Genomic DNA, 27,032 nt, shown 5'->3' on the forward strand with positions numbered 1-27,032 from the left:
CTGATCAAATGCCCAGGACTCAAGCTGGGGAATTAGGAGAAGAATTTTGGCAGAAAATTGTGTTGCAATAGGACTCTGCTCATCTGACCAGGTTAGCTTGAATTAGCTATTCTTCCTAACACGCTCATAAAATATTCTCCCAGTTTACTGGGTGAATGTTATGAAGAAACAATGGCATGAGAGTTGGCTGTGGCACTCTGCTAGTGTGGAACTGCTATGATGCAAGCAAGATACATGACATTTTTTAACAAGTGTGAATTGTGAACACAAATAATGAGCTAAACAAATGTAAAAATCTCTATACCAATATCCTGCATGAAACCAATTAGGTATGTTTGTGGTGAGCCCCATTCTTTCCAAATACATCACAGACTAGACTACTATGAGATATGTAAACCTATCAGGTGAATAAAACCCTGCCTCTTGCAAATGTATTTCTGATGACAAAGAGCAAAGATTGAGAAGAATTTAAGCTTTTTGTTCTATAGTGGCATTATCAATGGATGCAGTCGTCTTGGCTTCATCATGTAAGAGCCCACTGCTACAGATTTTAGGAGCTACATCATTGCTAGGAGGTCAATACCATTTCTGAAGTGCATACAGGATCTATAGCCTGATAGTAGAAAAGCCACCTGCATCCTTTTTATTACAGAAGAAGAAAATAGGGGGGAAAAAAGAGCAAAGATTTACTTATGGCCAATTTCACAGGCTGCAATCAATTTACAGGTCACTAGAAGACTTTCAGGCAAAGGTATAATGTAAGTCTAACAGGCTCAAAGAGGCTATCTAGAAAATTGGATTTAAGTAATAAGGAAGCTTATTTAAAGCAGAGCCTTTTGTAACCTAAGTCACTGAAATTTTGAGAGTTTTTATTATTGTTTCCCCTCCACTAATGGTAGTTTTCAGCTGGAAGGCTAATATTAAGCAAAACTAAGGATATTCTTTGCTAGTGGCAAAGTGTGATAACCTTTCTATACCTAACTAAATAAAGTGTTAAATAGCTTAACCCTTTTATTCTGCATCACCTATTTTTATACAGCTACAATAGCCAACAGTGTGTTTTGGTCACAGTCACCCATGGCATTTGAACATGCTGGATGTTCTGCAACCCAATGTTCTCTACAAATGTCAATTCACAATGCCATGAATGAAACGATATTTAATTTAAATGCCATTAAATGGTATTTTAAATTAAAGCTACGTCTTAGAATCAGAATGTTCATCTGATGATCAGACTCAGAGTTTGTCCAACAGTTCTGACACTGAGCCAATAACATTACTGGTTTGAGCCTGTTTGTTGGGAAAAATTCCTGGAGGGCAAATCTGTGCTCTATCAGGCTGCACGTAACGAAGGCCTCAATTTATTGTTTTTCTGTTCTTCTATTCTATTCATCTGCTGATGAAACCTGATAAGCACCATGTTACAGAAAATTGCTCATTTATCTGGTACACGCAGGACACCCCCATTCCATCCCTCTTGTGCACCACGTAGGAATCCCTTTGCAGAGAGAACAGCCAGGCTTTCTTTAAGAGATCATAATTTTCCTCCCATGCATTGGCTGAGAGAATGCTAAAGATCTCATTTTATCCTGCAATCAAGCTCGTCAGCTCTTGCTTTTCCTTCTCAGCATGGAACTGAAGAGGATTGCAGCCTTCCCCTCTCACAGAAAGACAGGGCGTGCGGCATCGGAGCGCGGGTGCTGGACTGCAGCACTGGCTGTGCCGTGTGCCAGATGGATATTATTTGAAACAGATTTCTCCCTCCCTTAAGTCTCATTCTACAAAATTCATGGCGACTGTCATTGGCACTGGTATTTCCTGCCTCACTAAAGGTCTGTGCGAAGGAAGCACTTCAGCCGATGGAGGAGAACACGCTGACCACCAGAAGTGACTGTGGGGCACGGTGATTTCTTACTCTAGCGGACTATCAAGTCTTCGTCTATGTCCCACACACAGCCTACAGCTCACCCAGTGTGACGTTAGTGTAAATCAATAGAAAATGGGCCGGTCAGATGTTATTGCTGTTTCCACCCAAGTAGTTGCTGGAGCTGTGACATGCTCTGTAACAGCACATGGAGATGGGGCGAGGAGTTGCGCAGTGGATGGTGCAGGGAGGGACTGTGGGTCTGTGTGACGGGTGGGTGAGAGGCCACATTTTCCCTATTAGGATGTGGAAATATTTTTCAAGAATCTGTACTAGATTTCTTACAGTGTCTGTGTTTTATGTGGAGGGTCTCTCTGTTGCCTCGGTGTCTTATTCCCCCAGGTCTAGCTTGTGAGGGCTACTGTGACACCAGCTAACAAGACTGCACGTTGCCTTCCATATAGATATGGTACCTATGGCCAGAGCAGCAATACATTTTATGGAGCAGTACCCAAAGTAGCCATCAGCTGTCTCAAACCCATCCTAGGCCAGATTGATGTGTAGGAAAAACTTTAGTGCTCTGCTCATTCCTGGCTATAGGCATCAGGCCCTAAGGGACCCAGAGAAAGCTCCATGGAGCCTAAATGGTGCAGAAAAACATCTACATTACATAGGAGCCTGTGCAATCAGAGCCTCCTGGCCCCCATCTTTCAGATGGGGCACCGTTTTAGATCACAAAGAAACAGCAAAACAGCTGGTGGAGGGTTGTGCCACATTCCCTTCTATCAAGCCTTGGGCTTCCAGCCAGTACAGCTATCCTTCCAAGACAAAACACACATACCTTCTGGCTTTCTTCTATGTTGACTCAGAAACTCTCTCTTTCAGCATCTCCTTAGATAAAGGAAAAAAGTATTTATGACTAGATGTTGTGCAAGAATATCCTGTGGTATGGGACATATGACCAACACGATTTGAATTTGGGAGTGACAGAAATTATGAGCCATACAGAAAGCATGGCTCATGGACACAGACAGTGCAATATGAAATATTGGAAACTGCTCCCATAAGAGCCGTTGGAACTGGAATGCAGAATCTTTTCAAAATTCAAAAACATAACATGAAACACCAGCAAAGCAGGCATCAACTCCTAAACAAGGATTTCGAGACATAAGGAAGATAACAACTTTAGAAAAGAAAAGCCAGCCCAATGACTGTCAGATTAATTGAACAAAGTGTCAGGAAAGATTGCTTTGTGAAGTGTTGCTTCTTAAAGCATGACAAAGTCAGAAAGACATCAAAAACATTGATTGGCAGCAAAGGGGAAACAGAAACCACAAGTGATCAATAAGGCAGCTGCCAGCAGGTGGGGGTGACACCTCGGTGCACGAAGCACTTCACGGATCTTGAAGTGGCTAAGTAATAGGACTGGGACAAAACCATTGATCAAAATTATTTTTATGTTGCGAAAGGTCTTGAAAGCAGACCTTCTGGCATTTGAATCCATTTAATAAAAATGCTGCTATTATTTGTGCCTGCTTAGCACGACTGCTAGCAGCCTCTGGAAGCCTTGAAGGCTGAACTCATTAGCTATTTATTACAGAAAAAGCTGGGATCTCCTGACACCACCAATTAATTCAGGCATATTGTTAGTAGTGGGAAGTGCTGGTAAATCATATATTTGCTGCCAAACTATTAAGGAACTACTTGCTATATGTTTCCACTGGATATAGGTCTCAGCCAGACCTCTTCCCCAGCATATGCACACGATCCAAACACTTTCTCCAAGGCTTTACCTCTTCTCCTGTCCTCCACTCCCGCCTCCGTTGCTCACCAAGATGGCTCAGGAGGGCCAGGACCTCAAACGCTGCGCTGCCAGGACAGTGGCAGGGTTTGCGGTGTTGGGGGCTGCTGCTGGGCTTGGCTCGAGGCAAGGCTAAATCAGAGAACGGCCACCCTGGATCCGCAGTGAGCTCTGCCCGCTGTGTTCTGTGTGCACATGCATGATGATCTGGCTGGTGGCAGGGTGAGGGCTCCACCTCAGAGCTGCTGCCGTCTAAGGAAAGTGCAGTTTTTCATTTAAGGGGCTGCCTTGGGTTGTCCTGATTTCTGTAGCTGCTACAGACAGATCTTCGTTGCATCACTGTCATAGGCGATGTTCTCGCTGCCCAACTCTTCCCTTCCACGTGGCTGTTCAAGCTCTACTTCTTGTCATATCTACCAAAGATGCAGGAAGCTTACACCCTTCCTTTAGGAGTGGTGTTTTAAACATCAGCAGACAAGCCCCACAGCCTCTCCTCCAGCCTTGCCTCTCCCAGGGCATCCCTCTCCCGCATTTCACTAGGCAGCATCCCAGTTCATCCTGTCTTTGCTCGGAGGATTTCCAGATCACCGACCATTCCTGTTGCTCTCCTTTTGCCTGTCTCTAGTGGGGTTACATTTTTTTCCTGTGTGGTTCTCTCTCCCTACAAGAGACAATTTTGGACCTGCTGTGAGTAGGCTGGAAGGGTTTCCTCACCTGGTCCGGTTTAGACCTGCCAGGCCCATGTTGGTCTTTCTCTTGCAGCTGGTGGTGTTGACTCAGGTTCAGCTTGTTGTCAGCTCCATCTTTCAGGCACTCCAAGACAAGCAGTATTTAAGCAGCTCTTTACCCAGACTGTTGTTACAAAGCGCTGCATACCCACCTACCTGTGCGTGCAGGGGCTGCCGTCTTCTCCTTGGAGGTAGGGCAGCCAAGCTGGGCAGAGGAGCCTTCCCATACTATGAAGTCAGGGGCTTTGCAGGAGTCAGCAGGCTGTGACTGCTGGCACTGCGCTGTCACACTAGTCATGGTCCCCACTAGAGTCCCAGGCTGCCCGAGTCCCCGGTCAACAAGAATATGGACCTTACAGGTGAGAATGCAGCAACACAAAAGGCAGTAGACGTACAGTGTATTGATTTTAACCAGCAATTTTATGTCAACAAACAATTTCAGTTATGGATGTTGTTCGTCCATGTGCAGGGTGGTGATACAAGCATTGCCAGGGCGCTGCCCTGGTTCTGGAGGCTCCGGCAGCTGCCGTGTCCCCACCGTGGGCAGGTGCCTCCATGGCGGGCTGCTGGCAGCAGGTCTGAACGAGGATGCATCCACACACCCAAGTGGTTTTCCCACAAGAGCAACAAAAAAAGTAACATATGCACTCAGTGCAGAATCACCACAGGAGGTGGTATGTGGAGCTGTCGAGGTTTTGTTGCAAAACACCGAGTGCCGATGGTGTAACCTGTGCCTGTTTCAATGACAGCTCTCGGCTCAGATGTGGCAGGGAAGTACAACTACTAATGTGCTCTATGGGGAATATTTGCTGCTCTATCTTGAGGATTTAGATCACCTGTCTTTCCCTACCAGTCTGTCTGAGCTGAGCACAAGCACTTTTGCTTTTTCTACCACACGTCTGTGTTTAGGTGAGCAGTGAGTAGATGTCGGTTACCCCAGTGAATCAGGCAACAGTGGTTTGGGGGAAGCCCGTGTTCCTCCAGGCAGACACTTGCTGATAAACCAAAATTCGCACGAGCACATCCAATAAAGCTCAGGCCCTGAGGTCTGGTTCTGAACAGAGACAACCCCTCTTCCAAAAGGGATGTGGATAGTCACACCAGTCTTGGGGGGAGCAGGGGTGGAGGGACGGGGGTTACCAGCAGCTCTCTGGTAATCGGAGACAATTAAGAAAGGGACAACGATCTTCGCTGTCAAGTGGAGTGACTGAGAGACAGTTCCCAGCTGAATCCTGCTTGGAAATTTGAGATCTAATTAAAGCAGGCCTTGGATCTCATCATTCTTCCTGCACGCCTGGGACAATGAACTACTGAGTCGTGCATCTGCTCTGTATGTGTGTTTGATGCAAATAAGGAAGAAGTCTGTAAATACATCAAAAACCATACTTTATTTTATGTATAGCAATACAATTTACATATTAAATAACACTATAATAGAATGATTTGATATAGTTTAACATAACAAAAAGAAGATTCTTCAAGTTACAAAAAACCCCCAAACAAAAACCAAACCAAACAAAACAAAAATTCTCCCTCGGAATGTTCCCTCCCACCCTCTCCCCAAACCAAACACCACATTTTTTTTTTTTTCTGAATGGATCAATGAGACAAACGTATCCAGTGACTGGCTAAGTCTAATTCCTATTGCACACACTGACAATGGAATAAAAAAAAAATTCCAACTTTCACAATCACTGCCCCAAAGAAATGACACGTGTGGAAATCTTTTTTGGAGTGTGATGATGGTGTCTCACTACCTTGGTACACAGAAGGTATGTATTCACATAGCCACCACAGAACTAGGAAGGAGGTGAAACTAGAAAAAAATTACCTTTATATGAAAATATAAAATTCTATGATTATATACCATAGATACAAAGTTCCCAGAAGATGCTTATCCAAGCAACAAAATATTTACAATTTTAATGACTTTGCTATTTTAAAAATGAAGGAAAAGAAAATAGGAGTACACATGAATGCTTCAGTCTTTAGAAACAATGGCTGCTTGCTAGTTTCAAATGTTCTAACAAAACAAGGAGTCACTACCCCAAATGTTGGAGAGTTGTGACATTGTATAAAATTGACTATCTCCTCTTTTGGAGACATTTTTATTCTTAAAACTCAAGACATTCTTCTTGAAATTAATTATCCTCTGTAGAAAATGCTTCCCTTTGCAAATAGTTAACAAAAACACTAAAAACAGTTTAACAGCTAAGACAAAGTAGAGGCCAAATCTCTCCATTACAGTTCCTTCTCTTTCTTTATTATTTTTGCATTCCTTCTCCTTTGATAAGCAAAGCCAATGTAGTTCACATTGTTAGAATGGCAACAAAGAGAAGAGCAGCAAAGGGGTAACAGTAAGAGTTGAATTACGTCTGTAAAAAAATAAAAAAGGAAAAAGAAGAAAAGCAATGCAGTGGATTAACCAACAGGCATTTTCCCTTCATATAAAAATTCACTGGCACCATTTGAACTTAAACTTCAGAACACAAGATCTGATGTCAGAATACATGAATTTGAGAAAGACTGCTAAATCTTTAAGACAACTATGTTTTATTTATTTATTTTTTAAAATTAAGTTGGTTTTGTTCTGCTGAGAATTAGTAGTATGTATCTTTGGTAGAATCAATATCTATATTTTCCAGCTTTTAAATAAAATATATCAGCTTAAAAAAAGATGAATAGAAGGCAGTTGTGCTGTGTCATAAAGATTCTTCTCCTAATGTTCCAATGTATCACTCTGAGTTTAAGCAATTCAAGCAGTCAGAAACTGGAAAAACAACTGAAATTTTGCAGATCCTGTAAATGATTCCACTAACCTAGAACAGACCCACAGTACGGAAACAGTCACATACAAGAAGTAGCTTAAGAGTTTGGGAGTTTTTTTTTTTTCCTGTTCCTAAATTAATATTTGGAAACAGACACTGTGAAATACTAAGGACAAACGCTGTTTAAAATGAATGTTCATTAGACCTTGGTCCTGCAGAAGAATCGGTGCTTGGTGCACCTGAGCGGTGCTACTGGCTCCCCCAGACCTTCCTACCGATGCCCAGTTCACGTAGTGTTTGTAGGATGGGACATTCGGCTGAGACTCTCACCCATTTTAGATGTTAAGATGACCCAGCAGCTTCCCAAGCATTCCCTCTTGGAAAGCTTGGCTGCTCTTGCAGGCTCAACGCACATAAATGTTTTATGTCTTTCACATGGTCTGCAGGCGCGGTACCCATGCAAGACATGGAGAAATACTATTTTCTAAATGTAGACACACATATGCACATGTATTTCCGTCCTTTATTTCCTTATTTCTCAGGGCTGGTGCTGGGGAGCGCATTTTATAGTGGTGGGATATACTCGGGTTCTCGTTAATTTGCAGGCTTGCACATTGTCTGGGAACTTCTGCTTGAAAGACATCCCGACCGAATGCCAAGAAGCGGTTACAGCAGGGGGCTGGCGTGGCGAAAGCAAGGCTGCGATGCACAGAGTGGGACTTTGGCCAGAGTGACTCATGAGAGCATCACAGCAGAGCTCTGCAAGTGCACATCTCCGAACACACGCTCGCTCCTTCCGCCAGCCTTGCTCTGTCCCACGGGAAGAGCTGCAAATCCACAAAAGAGAGCAGAACCGCAGCTGCTTACAGCAGGATAGATTGGGCTCTTCTGTGCTCTTAATCCTGGCCTTCCCAAGCAATTCCCAGCTTCATCCACTTCAAGCCTAGTGCATCACTACCATCCACTGGCTCCCTGCCTGGCAGCACAGCACCTGACACACAGCTTGAGCCTCCTGAAGAAAACATCCATGGAGAACTCATAGAACAGCAGTGTCAATTATTTCCCCATGGATTAAACGCCATGCAAGTATTCCAGGTGTAGGAAAATCCCAATGCAAACGCATGGATTTCCAAAGCAACCACCAAAGTTCAACCTGCCACAGCTTTCTTTCATTGATTCTAAAAACTTGTGAGAAGGGATTAAACCAAGGATATTCAGGCAGTGTGTCATGAACCACGGTTATCTTCCATCATGCCAGTCAAATGAAAAGTAATCAGCTGCAAGTACTGAACAAATCCAACCCTCTCGATGCCTGCAGTAATCTTTGTGTCACTTCACTCTTGTCAGGCTTTGAATTCTTAACTTCTCCCTACACCTCCCCAGGAACTTACAGACTTCAGATTGAACTGATCCAACTCATCAGAGCTCCTGTGTGCTACCAGCCAGAATTGCCGGGGCCGGGATCGCTACTGGGGTGCGAGCGGGGGCTCCCCAGCCACGCAGCAAAACCTTCCAGCCCTTGCAGGCAGCAACACTTGAAACTTGACTTAAACAGGGTTGTAGCGACTGGAGAGCCAGTCCTAACTCCTACCAGAGATTAACTGACTCCGTCCTGGGTGCTGCGTTGTCCCAGTACAAAGTGGGTGCACACTATAAAGCATTCTTTTGAAATATTTTGCACATTTTTTATTTGGACTAGCTGTTGCTGGGCATGGGATTTCCTTACTGAACTCACGGATATATTATACTGCAGCATTAGCAGTTATTTCAATCACTTGTATAGAGGGAGTCAACAAACTGAGAAGTAAAAGTTAACTGTGTAAAAGGTTGCTGATGAATTCTTAAATACTTTGGTGTTGAATTAATCAAGCGTATCCATAGTAGGAAATCTTCCCCTTATTAAAAATAAAAGGCCAGATGTTAGCGCATACCAGTTTGCATAGCTCCTCTGCTCTCAGCGAGGCCGTATCTGCTTGTTACCTCAGGGGGTTCTGAACCGAAATACCTACTCTAAGTATAATTTTAAGCAGTTCACTTTCAGCTTCCTTGCGTGTGAAAATGCACAGAACCTTCCTCTTAGCCAAGTTTCCTCCCTGCCCTCCCCTCCAACAAACGAAGCTGGGTTTGCCTCACCAAATGTCTGTATTTCAGCAAGACTGGACTGGCAGAAATTAATAGGTTTACATTTAAATGAAAAAAAAAAAAAAAAAGCTGTAACATTTTGACAAGTCCTGAAAAATTACAATGCGTGTTTTGTGCAGTTGAAGTTTAGAAGTAAAGAAACCAATGCCATATATAAGGGATAGTGCCTTTAACTGTATACCGAACACCAGGATGGCTGAAACAACATATTTCCTTTTCAAGGCAGATTCAATAACCCCTCCCTACTTAGCCGAGTTATGAAGGACACAATTAGCTTTAATTTTCAGGAGAATTACGGATGTGCTTACTTCTTTCGTTAAACAGGGATGGACCTTGTTGAATTGCGACCAAACACAAAGGAAAAGGGAGCCAGTGAGGATGGACACTTAAACGCTCCAAACAATAATTCAGTTATTTATATAAGCTGGGGAAAACAATTTTGTTGGTATGGGAGAGAAAACACAATAAGCTAGGTTTGTGCTAAAGAATTAATTTGGCAAAAAAAAGAGGGAGAATGTAACTTTATAGGTAGTTTTTTTATTAGTTTGCTTCACCAGTAAATATGGATCAGTACTTTATGTTTTAGCACTAAAGTATGAAAATTACACACCTGTATAAAAATGGCATCTAACAATTATGAAATTAAGAAACGCCTGTCATCATGTAACATACCATTAGGTGTGAAGTCATATTCGAGAAATAGTAAGGAAATTAATGTGTTTAAAATATTGAATAGCTTAGTAATGTAAAATATTGCTACCTTCAATATATCTGAAAACAGGTCTGATTTTGGGTTGTAGTAGGTTTCTCACTGTATTGGCTCTGATGAGAGTAAAACCAAAATACTTCCCCATCATAGTGCTGGCTATAAACTAAAATCAACACTTTTCTGAATACATGGGGAAACTTTGAAACTGTAAATTCAAAACCTATCACTGCATCCCACATATGGACTGCATCTAATTTATAATCAGATTGTATGTAATTTATATATTCCGTGTGAAGCAAGTCTTAGGCTTCTAAGTGTACAAACCAGCAATTTGAAACAATACAGAAATAATTATTTCAGCTCCACAAGGCTATTACACCTTCACTGTAGCTAATAATCACCTGCCACATTTTGTCAAGAAAGGATGAACACTGCTCATCCACTCCACTGGAATGCAGAATACCATTACCTAAACTGTGACGTGATCATTAAAATAATAAATATGGTATGAAGGGGTACAGTATCTGTTGTAGAAAGAATCCATCTGGCCTAGCATTCAAGATTCAAGATTTGAGGGTCACTATAGTTAGCAAAACTTTCACTGCATTTAAACAAAACAGAAAAAGCGTATGTTTGTTGTCATGGAATGTCACATCAGGGCTTGTCTTGTATTTGAATATTATAGGCAGTAACACTGATCATATAGTGCAAACTAGATAAAATTGCGTTTCACTGTGTGAAATAAACAGAGGTGCAAATGCTCAGTAGGATACCATTAAGACATAAAATGGCAAAAAATAAATATCAAAACTTTTATCAGTGTAAAAAAGTAATTGGGTTATTGTATAACCTAGAGTCTGGCAAAAAGGCCTCAAAAAAGTTCACTCAGTGTTCAGAAGTTCTACAAATTAAGTGCCTTTTCAGGTTTCCAATTAGACAAGAGACTCCATGCTTTCTGCGGGATCAGATTCGTCACTGGCCATCACAGCACCATTTTTGTCCAGTGTCATGGGACCATTTCCATTTTCCTTAGTGCTGACCAAGCTTAGCATTGCCTTATAAAGAAACTGGTACTGTTCCTGGAAAAGAAAAGACAAGTTATTTCGATCATAGAATAGTTTGGGTTGGAAGGGACCTTCAAAAGTAATCTGGTCCAACCCCCTGCCATGAATAGGGACAATCCTTTCAGTACATAAGCGAATGGCACGTAAATTTGGCATTTCCAGGGAAGGTGAAGGATATTCATGACTAGAAGAATACATAGAGCAAAGAAAAAGAGAGCAATTATCTCTGTTAGCCTAGTTTAACCTCATCAACCCCAAATTCCACTTTGGGGTGGATAATTTTATTCCTGATATATTATTAAAGACTACAGGAGGACAGGACAACACTTGAGCCCCCAGCTCAGCCCCAGCTTGTCCCCTCGTACCGGCACAGCCACGCACAAGCTCTATCTCCCTGTAGCTCCACCTGCCCTGTGCAGCCCTTCAGATCGCAACGTGCCAGGTTCAAATAGTGTATCTGAACTTACAGGGCTGGCAGGGGGATGATGAAAAGCTGAAAGGTCCTTCTCTGCTAGGGCTGCCTGTACAGTGGCCCTTGTGACTGTATGAGAAATAAGCTGAACCGCAAATCAGAGACTTATGCTGCGGGTTTGAGGTTCATAAAAAATGACAACTATACAAAAAAAGCTCAAATGCAAATTCGGCTTGGTAGCAGACACAGTGGGGCTCGATAACATACAGAATGTGTGTTTTAATTCATGCTTTTGGTCTCAGATGAAAATCTTGTAAACTATCCATTTAAAGACTTACAATGTCTGTAAATACTCCAGGACGCATAAGATTTATCATCTTTGCCACCTGAAAAACATCGACAGCATTTTCATTCTCCAGCTGCTGGGACAGAGTGGTAAGGGCACATAGCGTTCCCGCTGACACAGCTCCATACCTGAAAAACCACACCAAAATGATAAGTTACTCAGAAGTAAACCTGCACGCTGACACACAGCCATGAAAACATTGATACAGTCTTATTTGATTACTGTAGTTCATCTTTGTATCTCTTAAAGGCTTGTTTTATACTGGCTAATTTTTAGTTATTTTAATTTATAGAAGAAATTTGATGGTGCACCAGTCACGTCAGGATATCTGCAGTATTCAATACAAAGAACTGTAACAGCAGAAGAACGTGAGCCATTTAAAAATACCCAGCCTGGAGACTGCAACACGGAAATCAGTTCTCACATGCCACATGTACTGAAAGCATCTGCAATATAGCTGAGCGTATTTTAAATTCATTAGTGGGAGCTCAAGCAAAACATAAACGATTAGAAAGAAATGAGACTTTGCCTCTTCCTCCACATCTGACAATTACATAAAACTAACACGGATATGAGGTGCTCACAAGTAAATGGGGCACATCTCAAAGCCTTCCTTAGGTCTGATTCATCGGCAAAAGGCAACATCCCTGAGCTGGGCACCCAAGAGACATTACAGATTCTGAAGAGTTGAGCTGTGCTGTCATTTAATAAGAACCTGAGCAACGGTTATTCATCAGGAGCACAAATCAATGCGTCCTTGAGATACTGGTCAGGTAGAAATCTTCCTGCTGCTAAATCTGTGGGTGTACTTGAATCGCGTGTGCAGTTGTGGGGCATGGGATAAAGGATCCTGAGCAACAGGGGCTTGTAACCACTTCTGAGGAGCCTCAACTGTCCTTTGCTCCCCCCGTCCTCAGGAGACTGAAATTCTGTCCTGGCTGTGCTAGGGGTTTTGCTTTGTGACTTGAGAAATTCTGTGTCTAAATGTCCCCACTGTAAAAGAGGACATCGGTGCTGACTTGCTCTGTAAACCATTTGGAGAGCTGTACGTAAAAACTTAAGTAATCGGCAAGTGCTGCAATGCCATCTGGTATCATAAGATTACCACCAGGATTTTTTACAGCATTCCTGTGGAAATCAAGACATATGCTGACTTAATTTTGTATGATTTTTGCAAACTCAATTTGCCTAGAAATGGGAAACAGAAATCAGATGACAATCGATCTGCTATATATGAAAAGTCTACAGAAGAAGAAGCAGAACCATATAGACGGTTGTGGCTGATCATCTACAGGGAGACTGGACGAAGTGGCCAGTGCGTGTGCCTGATGGGACACAACTAAATGCCTCTAAATGCCTAACGGCCTCATTTTTACTTGGGCTGATAATGTCCAGCTCCCAACAATCTGAAGGCTTTTCTCACAAAAAATTATGCAGCAAATCTTTATCTAGTTGCCTATATATGGGCAGTTATATATAAAAACACTTGACAACTGTCTCGAGTTGGAACTTCTGAACTTCTTTGAAATGTTGTTATCAAGTTCATCCCACCATGTATTTCCCAAATACCACATGCATTTAGTATCTGCAAATCCATATATTTGGAATTAATCTTCAGTTGTAATTATTAGTGGATTATGTGATGCAGTTGTTGCATGTAGTAAAGGGAAATTTTCATTTTCAGCTACATTTGCTTAGGCTCCAATGAAAAGCAGAATCCACATTATGTATTAGGCATAAGAATAAAATCATTGAATATGACAAATAAACCAAAAAAGCAATTTACAGAAAGAATGACTCAGCACTGTTAGGAATGTGATTTTGATTATTTTTTTTTTAGTCTAGCATGAAATGCCCAAATCAATAATGGTTCTAATTTTGTAAAACATAATCTTAAATACTGCAAGAGTAGCAAAACCTCACTCAAGACTACCCAAAGCATGAATATTAAAACTAGCCTGGAATTAATCAGTGCTGGCAAAAGGCAACAGAGCTTACACTGTGCATTAGCAGGGCAGGAGGCGGTGGGAGAAAAACTACCTGCTGCAGCCCAAGGCACCACGTGCAGGAGTCGGTTGGGAAAAACCTGTTGCAGCAGCAAAACACCGATGTGAAGGAAAAGCTCCTTCAGCAACGGCAGATCCCAGCGTGCGATCGCACAGCAGCACAAAGGCTGATCCGACCACTGAAATACCAGAGTACGCTAATAAAGTTTTTGCATGGAAGTTGAAGATTGCCAGGACTTTCCCGCTGATTCCGTGGTGTACAAATGACATGAGGTCTAATGGACTGGCGTGCGGGGGGGCTGCAGGTGTAGCAGTCGTTTACGCTGGCTTGGTGATTGCTCTAAGGGCAACTCAGTGTCTGAAATTGGGCTTCCTTGGGATTTTAAGGGCAGAATGACTCCAGGAAGCGCTCTGCCTGCCAGGGAACTGTCCCTCAAAGAGATCCTGTTGGACCCAGGCACCAACTTCACTATAATGGTATTTTGCAGCTCCATAATGTGTGCAAAGCAATAATATGCAATGCAATATTTAGCAGCACCCTTTATAACTGGGCATTCAAGCATAGCTGGCAAGACGATGCCCACCACTGCACTACAAAAGCGACAAGTGCTGGAGCATGCCGGCCACGTTAACGGGCTCCCTCCCTCCCCCTGGGCACCATATGGGCCCCTTGGAGTGTTTTTGGGGAAGCAGAAGGGGGAAAAATGAATCTGCTCTCAGAAAACCTGTGCCCTTTGTCACAAGATACTTCTGCTGCTCATCCTGAGACACAGGTGAGCTGAGCTTGTTCAGTCTTACATAGCACATTAAACCTGAGCTATTAGGCATGAGCTCAGGCTGGTTTGAAACTGGTTTCTGTAAGCCCATATTGGGCTGCTTAGAGCCTTATCTAAACCTGGACTCTGCTGGGTTCTGAAACAGGTTGTAGGATTTGTTTGGGATACTTCCAGGTGCAGAAGAACCCAAAATGCTCACAAAGCTAACACAGCCTCGCTTTCTGAGTCCACCTAAGATTATGACCATCGTAAAACCTACACTAAACAAAATGTATTTGGCCTCCGACGCCAACTGAAAACTCATCCATGGAAGTTTAAATCTTCTGATTCTGTTCCATAGAACACTAAACCCCACCTGCTCCATGCGAGAACGGACATCAGTCCTAACAAGTGTCCTGTAGCTGAGTAACTCCTTGTACAACCTGCACATAAATGGGAGAAAAGAGATGACATACTCATCATGAACTATGGTGGGGCCATCCCTTGTTAAGGCCTCTTCCTTGATTACATTGATAAGTTCAAAGGTACTGCTTATGGGAGCATCTGGGTTTGGCCATTTAGGACACTGAAAGTGGCGGACTTCCAGAACGTAGTCATCCTGCAATGAAAAACCAGCCTGGGTATTAGCAACTTCGGTTCCACATTTATCCACCCCAGGTAGGAAGAGGGAAGAGCCTCACTACAAATTGATGAGGTATCTTCTTCTTCCAAATAGTTTGTATAGAAAGATGACAGACACGCAGCTCTGGCATCTTTGTAACAGTGAAACACCCCAAAATAGTGCAACTTTAACAACATGTTTAACTGATAAAATATTTTGTATTGGAGTTATGGGCTTATATACACGTAAACCTCTCTCAGAGCGCTTAAAGCTCAAAAGTCAAACAAGCAAAGAGCAACCAAGGAATTCAAACTTAAAAGGGTTTGCAAATTAATGTTTTGCAGCAACATACAGCTGCAATCCAGATAGCAAATCAGAGGCAGGTTTATAGCTCAAAAGAAATGTGCTTACATAAAATCCCTTAATTAAGAGCCTCAAACATTTAAACTGTAAATGCTGAATTTTATAAACAGAAATAGGTCAATAAACTTCGGTGTACTTTACAAAGAACAATTCAATTTACTCGTGTGATTTCAAAATGAAAAACAATGTCTTCACTTTCAAATAAGACAAACAACACTATGGTCTCACTAGCTAGAGGAATCTACCTGGAAGTAGAAGACGTGAGAGGGAGAAGGAGCCAAGAAGAACACCTTTCCCCTGTGAGCAACATGCATGCACATGCATTTACAAGTAAACCCTTTTCAAAACTGTTTCTGAACAACTCTTCTTCCATATTTACAAGATATGAGTAACGTTTTGGTGAAAAGCCAAGACCCACACTTGGAAGTTTATTTTACCTGGGTAGCTTCAAGGATAAAGTCATGGATGATAATTTGCTCTTCATTAGAGAGGCACAGTCTGTCTTTGCTGATAAGGGTCACAGTAAAGGCCTCACAGTTCATGGATTCCTCACGACTTGGCCAGTACACAAACTCATCTTCTGCCTGGAGGAATGAAACAACACACTACTGCAGCCTTTTGGATACCTTGTGTGTGACTGAAAAATCCAGTGGATCAAAAAATTGGTTTGATAAATAGAGATGATCTGGAGCTGACCTTTAAAAGCCATTTTTGTCTAAAACAAATTTACTATTACAGTAGGCAGTAAGCCTGCCAGATCCTTCGTTTGTGTGTCCAAACAGGTAACGTCTGCTTTTTAATTGGTTTCATAGGGAAATGGTTATCCTAGCTCACTCATACTTAACCTTTGTATTGTATACCAGGCTTTATTATCTCCTGCCTACGCACTTTTGCATGAAAGTCAGATATCTGTTTAGAAGAAACTCATTGACCTTTAAACATTAATTGCTTATTATTTTTAATTTGCGTTTATTGTGGTCTAATCCAAAAGTCAAGGTCTGTGGATCAGTTCTAGGTAGAAGATTGATGGATACTTCCATAGGGCTTGGATTTTTAGGAGTGAAGGGAGGAGTGAGGAGGAAGGAAGAAACCCAAATGTTCTTCGCCTTGAAAAAAACCACTGGCTTAACTTAAGGCAAGTTCTCCAGCAAAACTCCTCTACTGAAGGGACACTGTAAAATCTCAGTGAGACTGTGAATGGCGGAAGAAGCTCAGTGCTGAAGCAGCCTGACAGAATGCTGTCAAAGCCATTCTTTAAAGAATAACTGTGAATTCCTGATTTCCTGCAGAGAAAGAAAATTAGGTTCTGCCACCACATGCATGCAAAACCTGTTTCTCCTCCTGGCTTCAGGGATCTGCTGTCCCTGGAGCATAAGCACCGAAGCTCCTCTGGCAGCAGGCACAGCACTGCAGCCTGCGTCTCTGAACAACCCATGCGAAACCCATTTTCCTACTCATGCGAAAACATGAGTTACAAACCTGCTACAAACCCTCTTCATCCCGCTGCGGCCATGAGCATGTCTCTAAAACCTGGCTTATTTCTGTAGGCCTGAAGCCTTGATGTGCGTGATACGCAGGATACTGTTGAGATTTGGGCCTTAAATGTGTATTCTGAAAATAGGACTTACTGTCCTAAGTCCTTGATAATTCTGCCCTCAAAAAGCAGAGGCACCAGCAAGCAGTGTAATGTCACTGCACGCTGGGAAGTGACCTGTCCCGCCACGGGACAAGCCCTCATGCAGCAGGTAGCTTGGATTATTGTATTGTCCTTGGGCATTACACACTCAGCACCTTGACGCCTTCTCAGTCCCGTGCCAGCCAACACAACCCACACCAAACACGGAGCCAAGGCAGGGATGCTGCTGCCCTCCTGGCCAACCTCTGCCCTGGGAACAGGGAAGGAGACAGAAGGGACCAGGCGTCCTTGCAAGGGATGCGGCTGAGTCCAGCATTTCTCCTTTACCCTTTAATCACTATTGTTCTGCAGAGCAATTTCATGTACTTGTAAAGACAAGATCAGCCTCTTCATTTCCACCTGACACACTTTCATTTCATTAGCGCTTTCTGATTCGATCGGATTTCTCTGAATGCTCTTTGCCTTGCAGTGCCCGCAATCCCTTTCATCGCACCGCACGCGGGAAGCGTATTGACTGGTGCCTCTTTACTAGCCCCTCATGACTGCTATTTTCCTGCTGTAATGAAGGTTGTTTCTCTTCCACTCTCAGCTACAATTGTCTATTCACCTCAGTGATGCGTGCATGAAAAAACGAACCGTTTAGTTCTTAATCCCTTTCAACGTGCACTCTTGAGGCGTGCTAGTAAATCTAGAAGTAGTGATTAGCACTTCACCTGTGTCTCCTTCTCTCTCTGCCTCATTATTTCCACTTAAATTAACATACATGTTTGCTTTTTACTTTCATCAAAAATAGCATTTGTAAACTTTGCACAGCTGTAGTCTTGCATGGTCTGAGCCTCAAGCCCTCAGGGCAAAAAAACAACTATCCTACTGTCCCTGCTTCATATTTCTGTACCTCTTAAAGTCCTTACCAGTGGCCCTGTCCACCCAGGAACCTCAGTGCCTCACATCCCACCAGCCAGGGAGCCCTCAGGAGCTTTGCAGAGCTCATCATCACTGCTGTGCTGCCTATGAGCACTGTGATCCATCCAGGTGAGGATGTCTTTCCCAGGGGTGAGTGCAGAAGGGGAGAGGAAAAAACACACCCCCACATCGCAGAACTTGTCTCATGCCAAAGTTTGAGAAGGTGGCTCAAAAATTGGCTTGCTTTCAACCAGAAAACAGTCACAGCGTGTAACTCAGTGACCCTACGCCAGTGCCTCGCTGGGCTAAGTGACCGCGGTACCGCGCAGGGAGGGACACCTTTAACTCACCAGGCTCTGGTTGTCCGGCAGCATGACGATGATTTGTGCATTGTGATCCCAGATCATTCGCCAGAAGTCTTTAGTCGTATGCGGCAGTGGATGTTGGGTTATGATGAACTCATTACTCCTGTAGTAGCCCTTTTGCAGCAAAACAAACCGCACAGTTACTTACTGCCTTCAACATTTTAAAGCATTAATTTAATCTTTGGGGACACATAATGACCCTATTTCATTTTATTCCATAATATTTTCACACAGACTATAATTTTATAACTCCATTTCCATTCTGCAGAGTCCCTGTTGTTTTCATTTGCTCTAAATCCCAGTATTTATTTGACTGTATCTCATGGAAATACACATTCCATCTAAATGCATCTTGTATTTAATTTTTTTAGGCAGCAATCTTTAATAAAACACAGTTAATAGCTTTACATTATGGGGAAGGTGTTAAAATCTCATCTGTTAATACACAGCCATTACATACAGAATTAAGACAATTATAGGCATCTGGTATTTAGCACCTTAGAATTTATTTTACTTTGTAATTAGGTGTTGGCTTCCTCACCATGATATAAGAGGCATTAATGTAATCTGTTCCCTTCATTCCAGGCAGCGGTGCCAAGCCCACTCTAGCACGCTCAGCTGTAAGATTAAAAAAAAAAAAAAAGGAAAAAAAAAAAAGATCAAAGTCTGGTCATGGCACAATGCAGAAAGCAAGAATTTCTCAGACGTTAACAAACCAAACACTGTGCAGCTCCCATCTCCTGCAGGAGCAGGCCAGCACTTTAACTGCGTTAAAGCATTGCCTGCTAACACAGGATATAAACCAGAATGTTGCACAATATTCCCACAAGGACAAAGTAATTTCAGGAATCAAATTTTACTATAGTAAAGATTTTCACAGCAGGCTGAATTACCAAATAACAGTATATGCAGTGATAACAGGGGATTTCAGGTAATTCTTGACTGTAGTCTTCCATTTGTCTCCAGCAGTACACAAACCCAGCTGACGTGTTTTGTTTTCCCTGCCACTCGGTAGCACTGCCACCACTCACTCCTCCCAGCCAGAGGGTGAGAGAACCTCCAGAGACAAAACCCATCCCTAATGGGAACCACCAGAAGCGTGTGTGTTCTTCAGCAGATCTACACTTCTCCATGTTTGAGGGCTGGGTTCAACACCACCTTCAAACCAACTGACAGGCTCCAAGCACCAGACCAAAATCACTGCAGCTACATGACATGAAGTGCAAAGTTATATAGACTGTTTCTGCCCCATCCACATTGTTTTTAAAGATGTAATATATCCTGATGACCTGCCTTTGTATTAACAAACTTCATGATGGACCGTATCTGTACGATTATCACTTTGTGCTAGCTTGGCTAACATCTGTCCTGTGTGTCCTGTACTCTGGGTAATGGGATGGGAATGACCTTGTGCCCACGCTTGGTCTGGTGCAAATTCACACTGCTTGGCAGCCACGTACAGATTCCATATTAGCGACTGTGGAACTGCAGCCTCGGGCACTAAATACCCTCAAATCTGAGGGAGGCTCACATGCAGAAATTGAGTGTAGTAGCTGAATTACAAACAACTTGTGCCAATCACCCTGGGAGATCTCACCTGAGCTGGGAGCAGTATCAAAGTAATTATCTCAGTATTCCATAGATTTATCCCCTACCTAATTATTCAAATTCTTAAGCACTTTAAATTAACATTTCACTTGGACAGTATATCTGGCTGACACTGTAACTATTTTCTTTTGTTCAGTTTCATCAGGGTAATTCTGAAAGACAAGACAGCTTGGTCTGAATGAAAGATTACATTTTTCCTTCCTAGTGGCGATGCCTTTTCGTGCATAACACCGGGAGAATTCAGTACAAAAAGTTATGCTAGGCAGTAATCAAACCGAAGATGTGATCTTACACGGCACGACCGATGAGTTCCTGTTTTTCTCTTTGTTGCAGTCTTTCTGAGCACTGAAGCATTCCACATATTTTGCATTACACTGTGTAACCAGCTGAAAGAGAATAAAGTAGTAAGTCAGTCCTCACAGCACTCTAAATGAAGAGAGGAGATATCTTTGCCAACTCCTGCGAAGGTGTATCAGTAGAAGAATAAACTGCATTGTTAAACTTGTTTAAAATACTCAAGATGCCAATGGAAATCATCCTTTTCGTACAACATGTTTAATGGATAAAAAGATCTCTGCAGAGCTCAGCTTCGAAACATCGTGAAAATGCAGTTCCATCAAAACGTATTTTCACAGAACACTACGTTAAGTTATCCTTGAGAATATATTTCAGAGATTTGCAGATATGTTCAGTCATAAAGTGCAACACTTTTTAAACTAAGAAATCTTTTTCCCCTGCTGCATTTTGTGTGCGTGTGCGCATGCTAGCACTTGTTTCTTTAATTTAGTAATTAAGCATCTGGAATGTCTTGACTGATGGAGAAGTACTGAGATTTCTACAAGTGAATTCATAGAAGCGCCTGTTCATTTTCATATAGCCTGGCACCTGGTATAATTTAACAGCTTCAGTTCCTTAGGTAGTTATTAACCGAGTGAGTTTAGCTGTGAAAATAGATGTCACGTATAATCTTCTTATGATACATAGTCTCACAGAATATTTTAAAATGCATTCAAATAAAATGCAGTCAGAAAACCTTAGGTTTCAAATAGGACATCCGAGCAAAATGGTTTACTTTGGCCAGGGTGAAAGCAGATATGACATAGCAGGAAAAAGCAGCAAGCATAGTCACTGGCAATGAGAAAGGCATATTGTGTTTCCTGGTCTTAAAACATTCTTAATTCTTTATCTGAAGTGCTGAAAGAGTAGGTGGTGTTAAGAACCTCGTTTCATGTTTTTCTCCATATATATGCATCAGAGCCATGGTTTGGAGGGCAGCTTCCAGACAGGCTAACCACAGACTGGGGAACATCCACGTTCCCTTGGGATCAGGGAGACCAGCGGCACACTCGGACTAGTGTCCATGTCCCTCTTCTCACCTCTGATTTCAAGAGTGTTAGCGCTGATTTCCAGCAGTGTAGCTAAGACTGTCAAGCACCGAACTTCTCGTGATGCTGTGCTAATCAAGTGTGCTGGTTTGGTTCCTTATCTATGACAACTGACAGTGAAGACAGGCTGTACAAAACACAGTAGGGAAATTAAGTCCCTCTGGATGGCAGTGATAAGCCGTACCTTGAACTGTTTTTCTAGTCGTGTCTTCCCTCCTATGCCAGGTATGAGGATGCTGTTAACATAACTATGCAGCTGGTTTGCAGATACTTCAGTTTCCTTCCCAAGGATGGCTTCCAACAAGGCATCATGAATAAAAATGTACTGCTCCTAGAAAAAAACCTGCATGTCACGTAGGCGCTTGGAATAAACTAAACAGCTGTTTTAACTGAGGGGTAGAGCACACTAAAGGAAAGTGTGTGCAAAACAAGCCACGCATGCAAATACTGCCAAATCCAGAATAAACATGTACAAGTGTAGCACATACAACGCTGAATAAGTCAAAAGCAAAATCTGAAGTTTCTGGTCTAGGAGAAGAGAGACATTCAAGTACAAAAAATGCCCAGTGAAATATTCAATTTTTACAGAGATGTAACTGAAAAAGCCATTTTCTTTTTGATTACAACATAAAAAGCTTTAAATTCAACCCCACTGCAATCTTTACCTCTGTCTGGACGAGGTAGTTGCGCTGTGTCCTGATGTGTTTCAGGAAACCCAGGACATTAACTGTGCTTTTGTCTTTTATCTGTTGCAGCATACTGTCTATCACAATGTAGGTACCAGTTCTGCCAACACCAGCACTATAGAAGACATAAAAGAAACCCATGTAACACACCTGGACCCAAGTTAATGTTCATAACGGCACGACAGAACTAAGCAAATCTTCCTGTTCACAGACTTTCACTTCCCTGCAAGCCTCAACTGTAAAATTTTCTAAACAAAATATTATGGTTTTCTGGGAATTTTAGCAGGTATGTATTTCACTACCTGACACTCGGCTGTCCTGTCTCCACTATGTTGGCTAGAGGAAGCCACAGAGAACCACCCCATGCCAAACTGCGGCTATCCTGGATCACCAAAGTCTCTCCAGGCTATGGGGCTGCCCTGGTTGGCCTCAGTCTTGAGGTAAGGCTTGAACTTCACAGTGGAGCTGTAATCCTGCTCTGGAAATGTAAGTGGTACCAGCACTATTGAAAGGCATACGAGGGGGCTAATCCTGTGGAGGTGGGACTCCTTGAAAGGGAGGAGAGCAGTCCACCAGAGAGGGCAACTCTTCAGAGCTTCTCAATTTCTGCTCAGGAAGGAGCTTTAACCCCCATCATCCTCTCCTCTTCACTATGGTGCTGTACAGGCCCCTCACACGCAGTGATGAAGATCACATCCCTTACTTCATTTAAGGGAAATCCTCTGTTGACTGCAAGTGCTGGTGAACGTGAATGCGGTTCAGTGGCAATCGCAGGCTCAGGTGTCCATCTATTCACATGGCTGGTGGCCAGCAGATGTAATCCTGCCCTGCTTACTGAATGGGACTTGGAACAAGGAACGGCACAACCACATCAGTGCAATGCTCTGCAGCTCAGGATCATGACACAGGGTTTTGCTAATGCAACTGGGAAGCTTTGCACTGGACTTGTCTTAAGATGTAAGCAAAGCAAGCTCAGGTCTACCTGCACTCCATGATGGTGGCACACTCCTCCTGTAGTAATAACTTAGGGCGTTTATCTCAGCTGGCACATAAGAGCGCACGCTGTGCTCTGGTTATGCTTGCCATGAAGCAGCTCATCCCACCCATCATACCTGCAGTGCACCACCACTGGTCCCATGTCTGGGGTTCTGGCTGCCGAGGATCTCCTCACGAAGGTGAGCACAGGCAGAGCGTACTCCGGCACACCCATGTCAGGCCACTGAGTGTAATGATACTGAATAACCATCCTCTCGTTCTGCCGCCCTTTGGGGTTTCCTTTCTGACCCTGTGTGCAAATCGCGTGCAGAGAGAAGGATTAGGGAAGAGAAGCATGGAAAGATACTCAATCCTACCACCGGTTTGCTCAGCTGAAAAAGTGCTGGACTCTAACAGAAGAAATCTTGTGCAGCTCTGCCTCCTGCTAGGTGGAGACAGAGTTCAAGGAAAAAATACATGTGGGAACAGGTAATAACTGCAATAACTGTGACAACAAAGCAGCAACGAAGTTGCAAAAAAGAAACAGGCTACACCTTTCACCAGGTTCCTTGTAATCCTGGTTTTGCTTCCTTATTTCCCATCCATGTACTACTTCAAGTTGCTTATGCAACAGCTGAGTTTTGCTCCTGTGTGCCTTGCATCCTACACAAGCCAGAAGGCATCTGGATGACAACACTGAAGGCTTTACTCACCTTTTTCATCTTTGTGTTCCTGACTGTGAAGCGGCGCACGGTGTAGCAGGCATGAATGTTTGTGCTCTTCAGGGTGACGATGATGTTGCCATACTCCTCGCTGTTTTCTGACGGCCAGTACTGATCGCATTTTCTCTGAACAAAGACATAGTTGAGTGGGTTGGCTAAGGGTTTGAGCTGCTTCTTTTTATTTGTGTTTAGAGCTTTTTTAAAAAAGTAAAATCATGGCTAGCTATGTATCCCTCTGATATCTTAGTTATATATTATACATCAATATATATTAACCCAAACCATTTAAAAACAAATTTTGCCCAAGTGATTTGGGAAGGTGGTAGGGAGCAACTGCTAACAAACTAGAACATCTCTTACTCTTCCTTTTTCAACAAGGTTTGTGATCATGACAATGATTCCAGTGTTTTGTTCCCAAATCATCCTCCAGAAATCTTCAAAGGTAGACTTTAAAGGTCCCTGGGTAGCAATGTAGGCTTTTGCTTTGTTGTAACCCTTCAAAGAAAACCATAATGCCAAGTGAGATGAAAGCAGTATCATGGCAGACGTATTAATATTTTAAAGGTAACAAAGAAATGTGACTTTCTCATTCAGAATAGTGAGGAATTAGTAAGAAAATTATCAGATGAAGCTGGAAAACACAACCACTTCACAAGTGACAATACTTCCTCCTTGAGGAAAGATTCAGAGTTAGAGAAGAAAAAATGATTCAAACAACTTACATCGACATAATTAGCATTAATGTAGTCACTGTGCTTAGAATCTTTTCCTGGTAAAGGCCTTAGCTTCACCCTGCTGTGATCATCTGCAGGATAAAAAACAGAGCAGAGAAGCATTAAGGAAACACAGTGCAGAACTGCAGGTAAAAAAAAAAAAAAAATCTCATTTCCTAGGTATTGGAGTAGCCCTTATTAAGAGAAGAAATTGGCCTTGGACTGGAGTCAAGAGGGAGATGGGAGTTTCTGTTCTTGGTCATCTGTTCACCGTAGCAGGTCCTCAGTCTTCACATCCTTTAAAGTATGTAGTTCATGCGGGGACAGCTTCTCCTCAAAGGACACTGGAACCCCAGGAGCACGATCTCTAGGATCATCCACGTGACAGAGTGTCCTGTGATCCAGAGATCCCGGGCACCCCTGGGGCTGTGTAACCCCCCGCAGACACCGGCGCAGCTCCCCAGGCAGTGACGCTGCCTTTGCTCAGTGTCTGAGCTCATCACCTGCCGTCCGCTCCTGGGCTCCAACAGCTCCGCCAGCTCTGGGAGCTGAGTGACTGTCCTCACTTCACCACCCTCATCACACCAAGAGGATAGACTTTAGGTCATGCTCCTCTTTTTGTTCCACCCAAATGCTTGACTTTGGCTTAAATCAGGAAAAAAAATGCAGTCCTTCTCCTGCTCCTAGGCAGCAGCACTGGGCTGGGTGGCACTTCCAACACATGCAAAGATGAGACGTGGTCTAACTTTAAGCATGAAGAATCTGTTTCAGTTGCCTTCCTTGAGTGTCAATGGAGAGAGAGGAGTGCCTGCTCAGTTCTCCTCCAATGGTACTTGCCTCTCTGTGCCTAGAGGGACCAGACATCTATGTCTAACATCAGAGGTGGGACAACCGCAATGAATCTCCTCACTCAAGGCCACACAGTAAGTCTTTTACAGGTCTGGGAACTGGTCCTCAGCCGGCACCTTGATGACTTCTGAGAGTCTGTTAGAGACATGCATTTCCTTCCTACACCATCAAAAACATTCAAGATTTATTGCAATGTTCATGAGCATTGTGAACTTTTTATCAGTGGCTCTCCATCTTTGATCCTAAACCACAGCAACTGCTGCATCTGCCATTTGTTCCACATCAGAGAATGCTACAGAAAAAGGTTACCGCATTTCCATCCCAGACCTGTAGTAATTTGCATTTCAGACCAGAGTCCAGATTTGCAGTTCTCAGAGGAATGCAGGCAGAGCCTGCCCTGTGCTACAAAGATCACTGTTTGTCCAAGTCGTACATGCAGCTGAAGCAGTTTGAAATATAGCAGATACACTCTGCAAAGATTTAGCACCTTTGGGATTGTAAGGGAATCCCAGGGATCATCAATAAAACTCTTTGCTCCACCATGCACTTCCCCTAGGCCAGTTTTCAGACATTAGCGGGTAGAAGAGCTCTGATCATCAGTTATTGCTCCACAAAATTTCATACAAAACTGATACTTCTAAGACTACACTTGGACCATCAAACTGCAAAATATTTTAAAACAAAAGCTGGAGTGAAATCCTGGCCCCAGAGAAGTCAAAACATCCACTGCCTTCAGTAGGGAAATGATCTCTCAGTCACACTTTCATATGTTTATTAATTACTGCGTAATAGCGTAACTTGAAGCCACATGCCTTTTCCAGTCACACACAGACACACTGTGAGAAGAAAGTGCCATTCTGGGTTGATTCGCTGTGCTTTTGGCCAGTGCTTACTTACAGGCTAGGATGTTGATGTATCTGTTCTTGTGCTTGTTGTCGGGGTGGTTGGAATGCTCTGCAGTGATGTTCATGTCAGCTGTACAGCGCTGCACTTCCTAGGCACAAAAATTATTCAAATGGTAAACAAGTCAGTTCAGGAAAGTTGAGCTTTATCTCCTTTTGCAGCAGCTCACAGAAACCACATTTAAAATATTGGTATCTTAATTGCTGGATTAAACACAAAGCCTTTCGGTATTGTCCTGTATGACATGGTGTGCTTAAACCGAGCTATGTTAGCTGCTCCCTGGGTTATGCTCCTCTCCACAGACTTGGTGACAGATGCACTTTGGGCACCCTAAGGGCCAACTATCCTCTGGCCCAGCAGTCCATCCATCTTCTGGACTGCATGTCCTTTGAGATGCCCCACTCTGTCCCTCCTTGGGAAGGGAAGACAGAGTCCCCCAAAGGCAAGAGTGGCCTGTGCGGTGTAAGAAACTAAGCAGAAAAAACAGTTCAACAGAAGACTTTTGACCGCTGGACAACTTATCTGCTTATAACCTCTCAAAACAGGGTTTCTGACATTTAAGTTTGGCACTGACCTTTTGTTAGTTCTCTGCAGAGAGATGCCTTTTATAAAATACAAATAATACAAATAGATCTCTGAAGATAACAGTGAGTGCTTTAAATACCACTGCTTGGACACTGATTAACAGCCTACGATATTGTGAAAAA

At 43.0% G+C, this 27,032-nt stretch overlaps 1 protein-coding gene across 1 annotated transcript in view; it reads right to left on the reverse strand.

Moving 5' to 3' along the window:
- Positions 1-5,968: 5,968 nt before the first annotated feature.
- PTPRG (protein tyrosine phosphatase receptor type G) overlaps positions 5,969-27,032 on the reverse strand; it is a 410,558-nt gene continuing 389,494 nt past the window's right edge. Inside the window, exons 16-29 of the mRNA XM_065642503.1 lie at positions 26,320-26,416; positions 24,583-24,665; positions 24,221-24,355; positions 23,852-23,986; positions 23,276-23,448; positions 22,143-22,278; positions 21,662-21,808; positions 20,385-20,478; positions 19,026-19,102; positions 18,470-18,598; positions 16,018-16,164; positions 15,072-15,214; positions 11,827-11,962; positions 5,969-11,091 (exon numbers count right to left, since the gene is read on the reverse strand). Coding sequence (XP_065498575.1) covers positions 10,945-11,091; positions 11,827-11,962; positions 15,072-15,214; positions 16,018-16,164; positions 18,470-18,598; positions 19,026-19,102; positions 20,385-20,478; positions 21,662-21,808; positions 22,143-22,278; positions 23,276-23,448; positions 23,852-23,986; positions 24,221-24,355; positions 24,583-24,665; positions 26,320-26,416 — 1,779 coding nt within the window. The 3' untranslated portion in view covers positions 5,969-10,944. The remainder of the gene's footprint in view (positions 11,092-11,826; positions 11,963-15,071; positions 15,215-16,017; positions 16,165-18,469; positions 18,599-19,025; positions 19,103-20,384; positions 20,479-21,661; positions 21,809-22,142; positions 22,279-23,275; positions 23,449-23,851; positions 23,987-24,220; positions 24,356-24,582; positions 24,666-26,319; positions 26,417-27,032) is intronic.

Source organism: Caloenas nicobarica, chromosome 11, assembly GCF_036013445.1.
Source record: "Caloenas nicobarica isolate bCalNic1 chromosome 11, bCalNic1.hap1, whole genome shotgun sequence".
NCBI classification, from domain to species: Eukaryota; Metazoa; Chordata; class Aves; order Columbiformes; family Columbidae; genus Caloenas; species Caloenas nicobarica.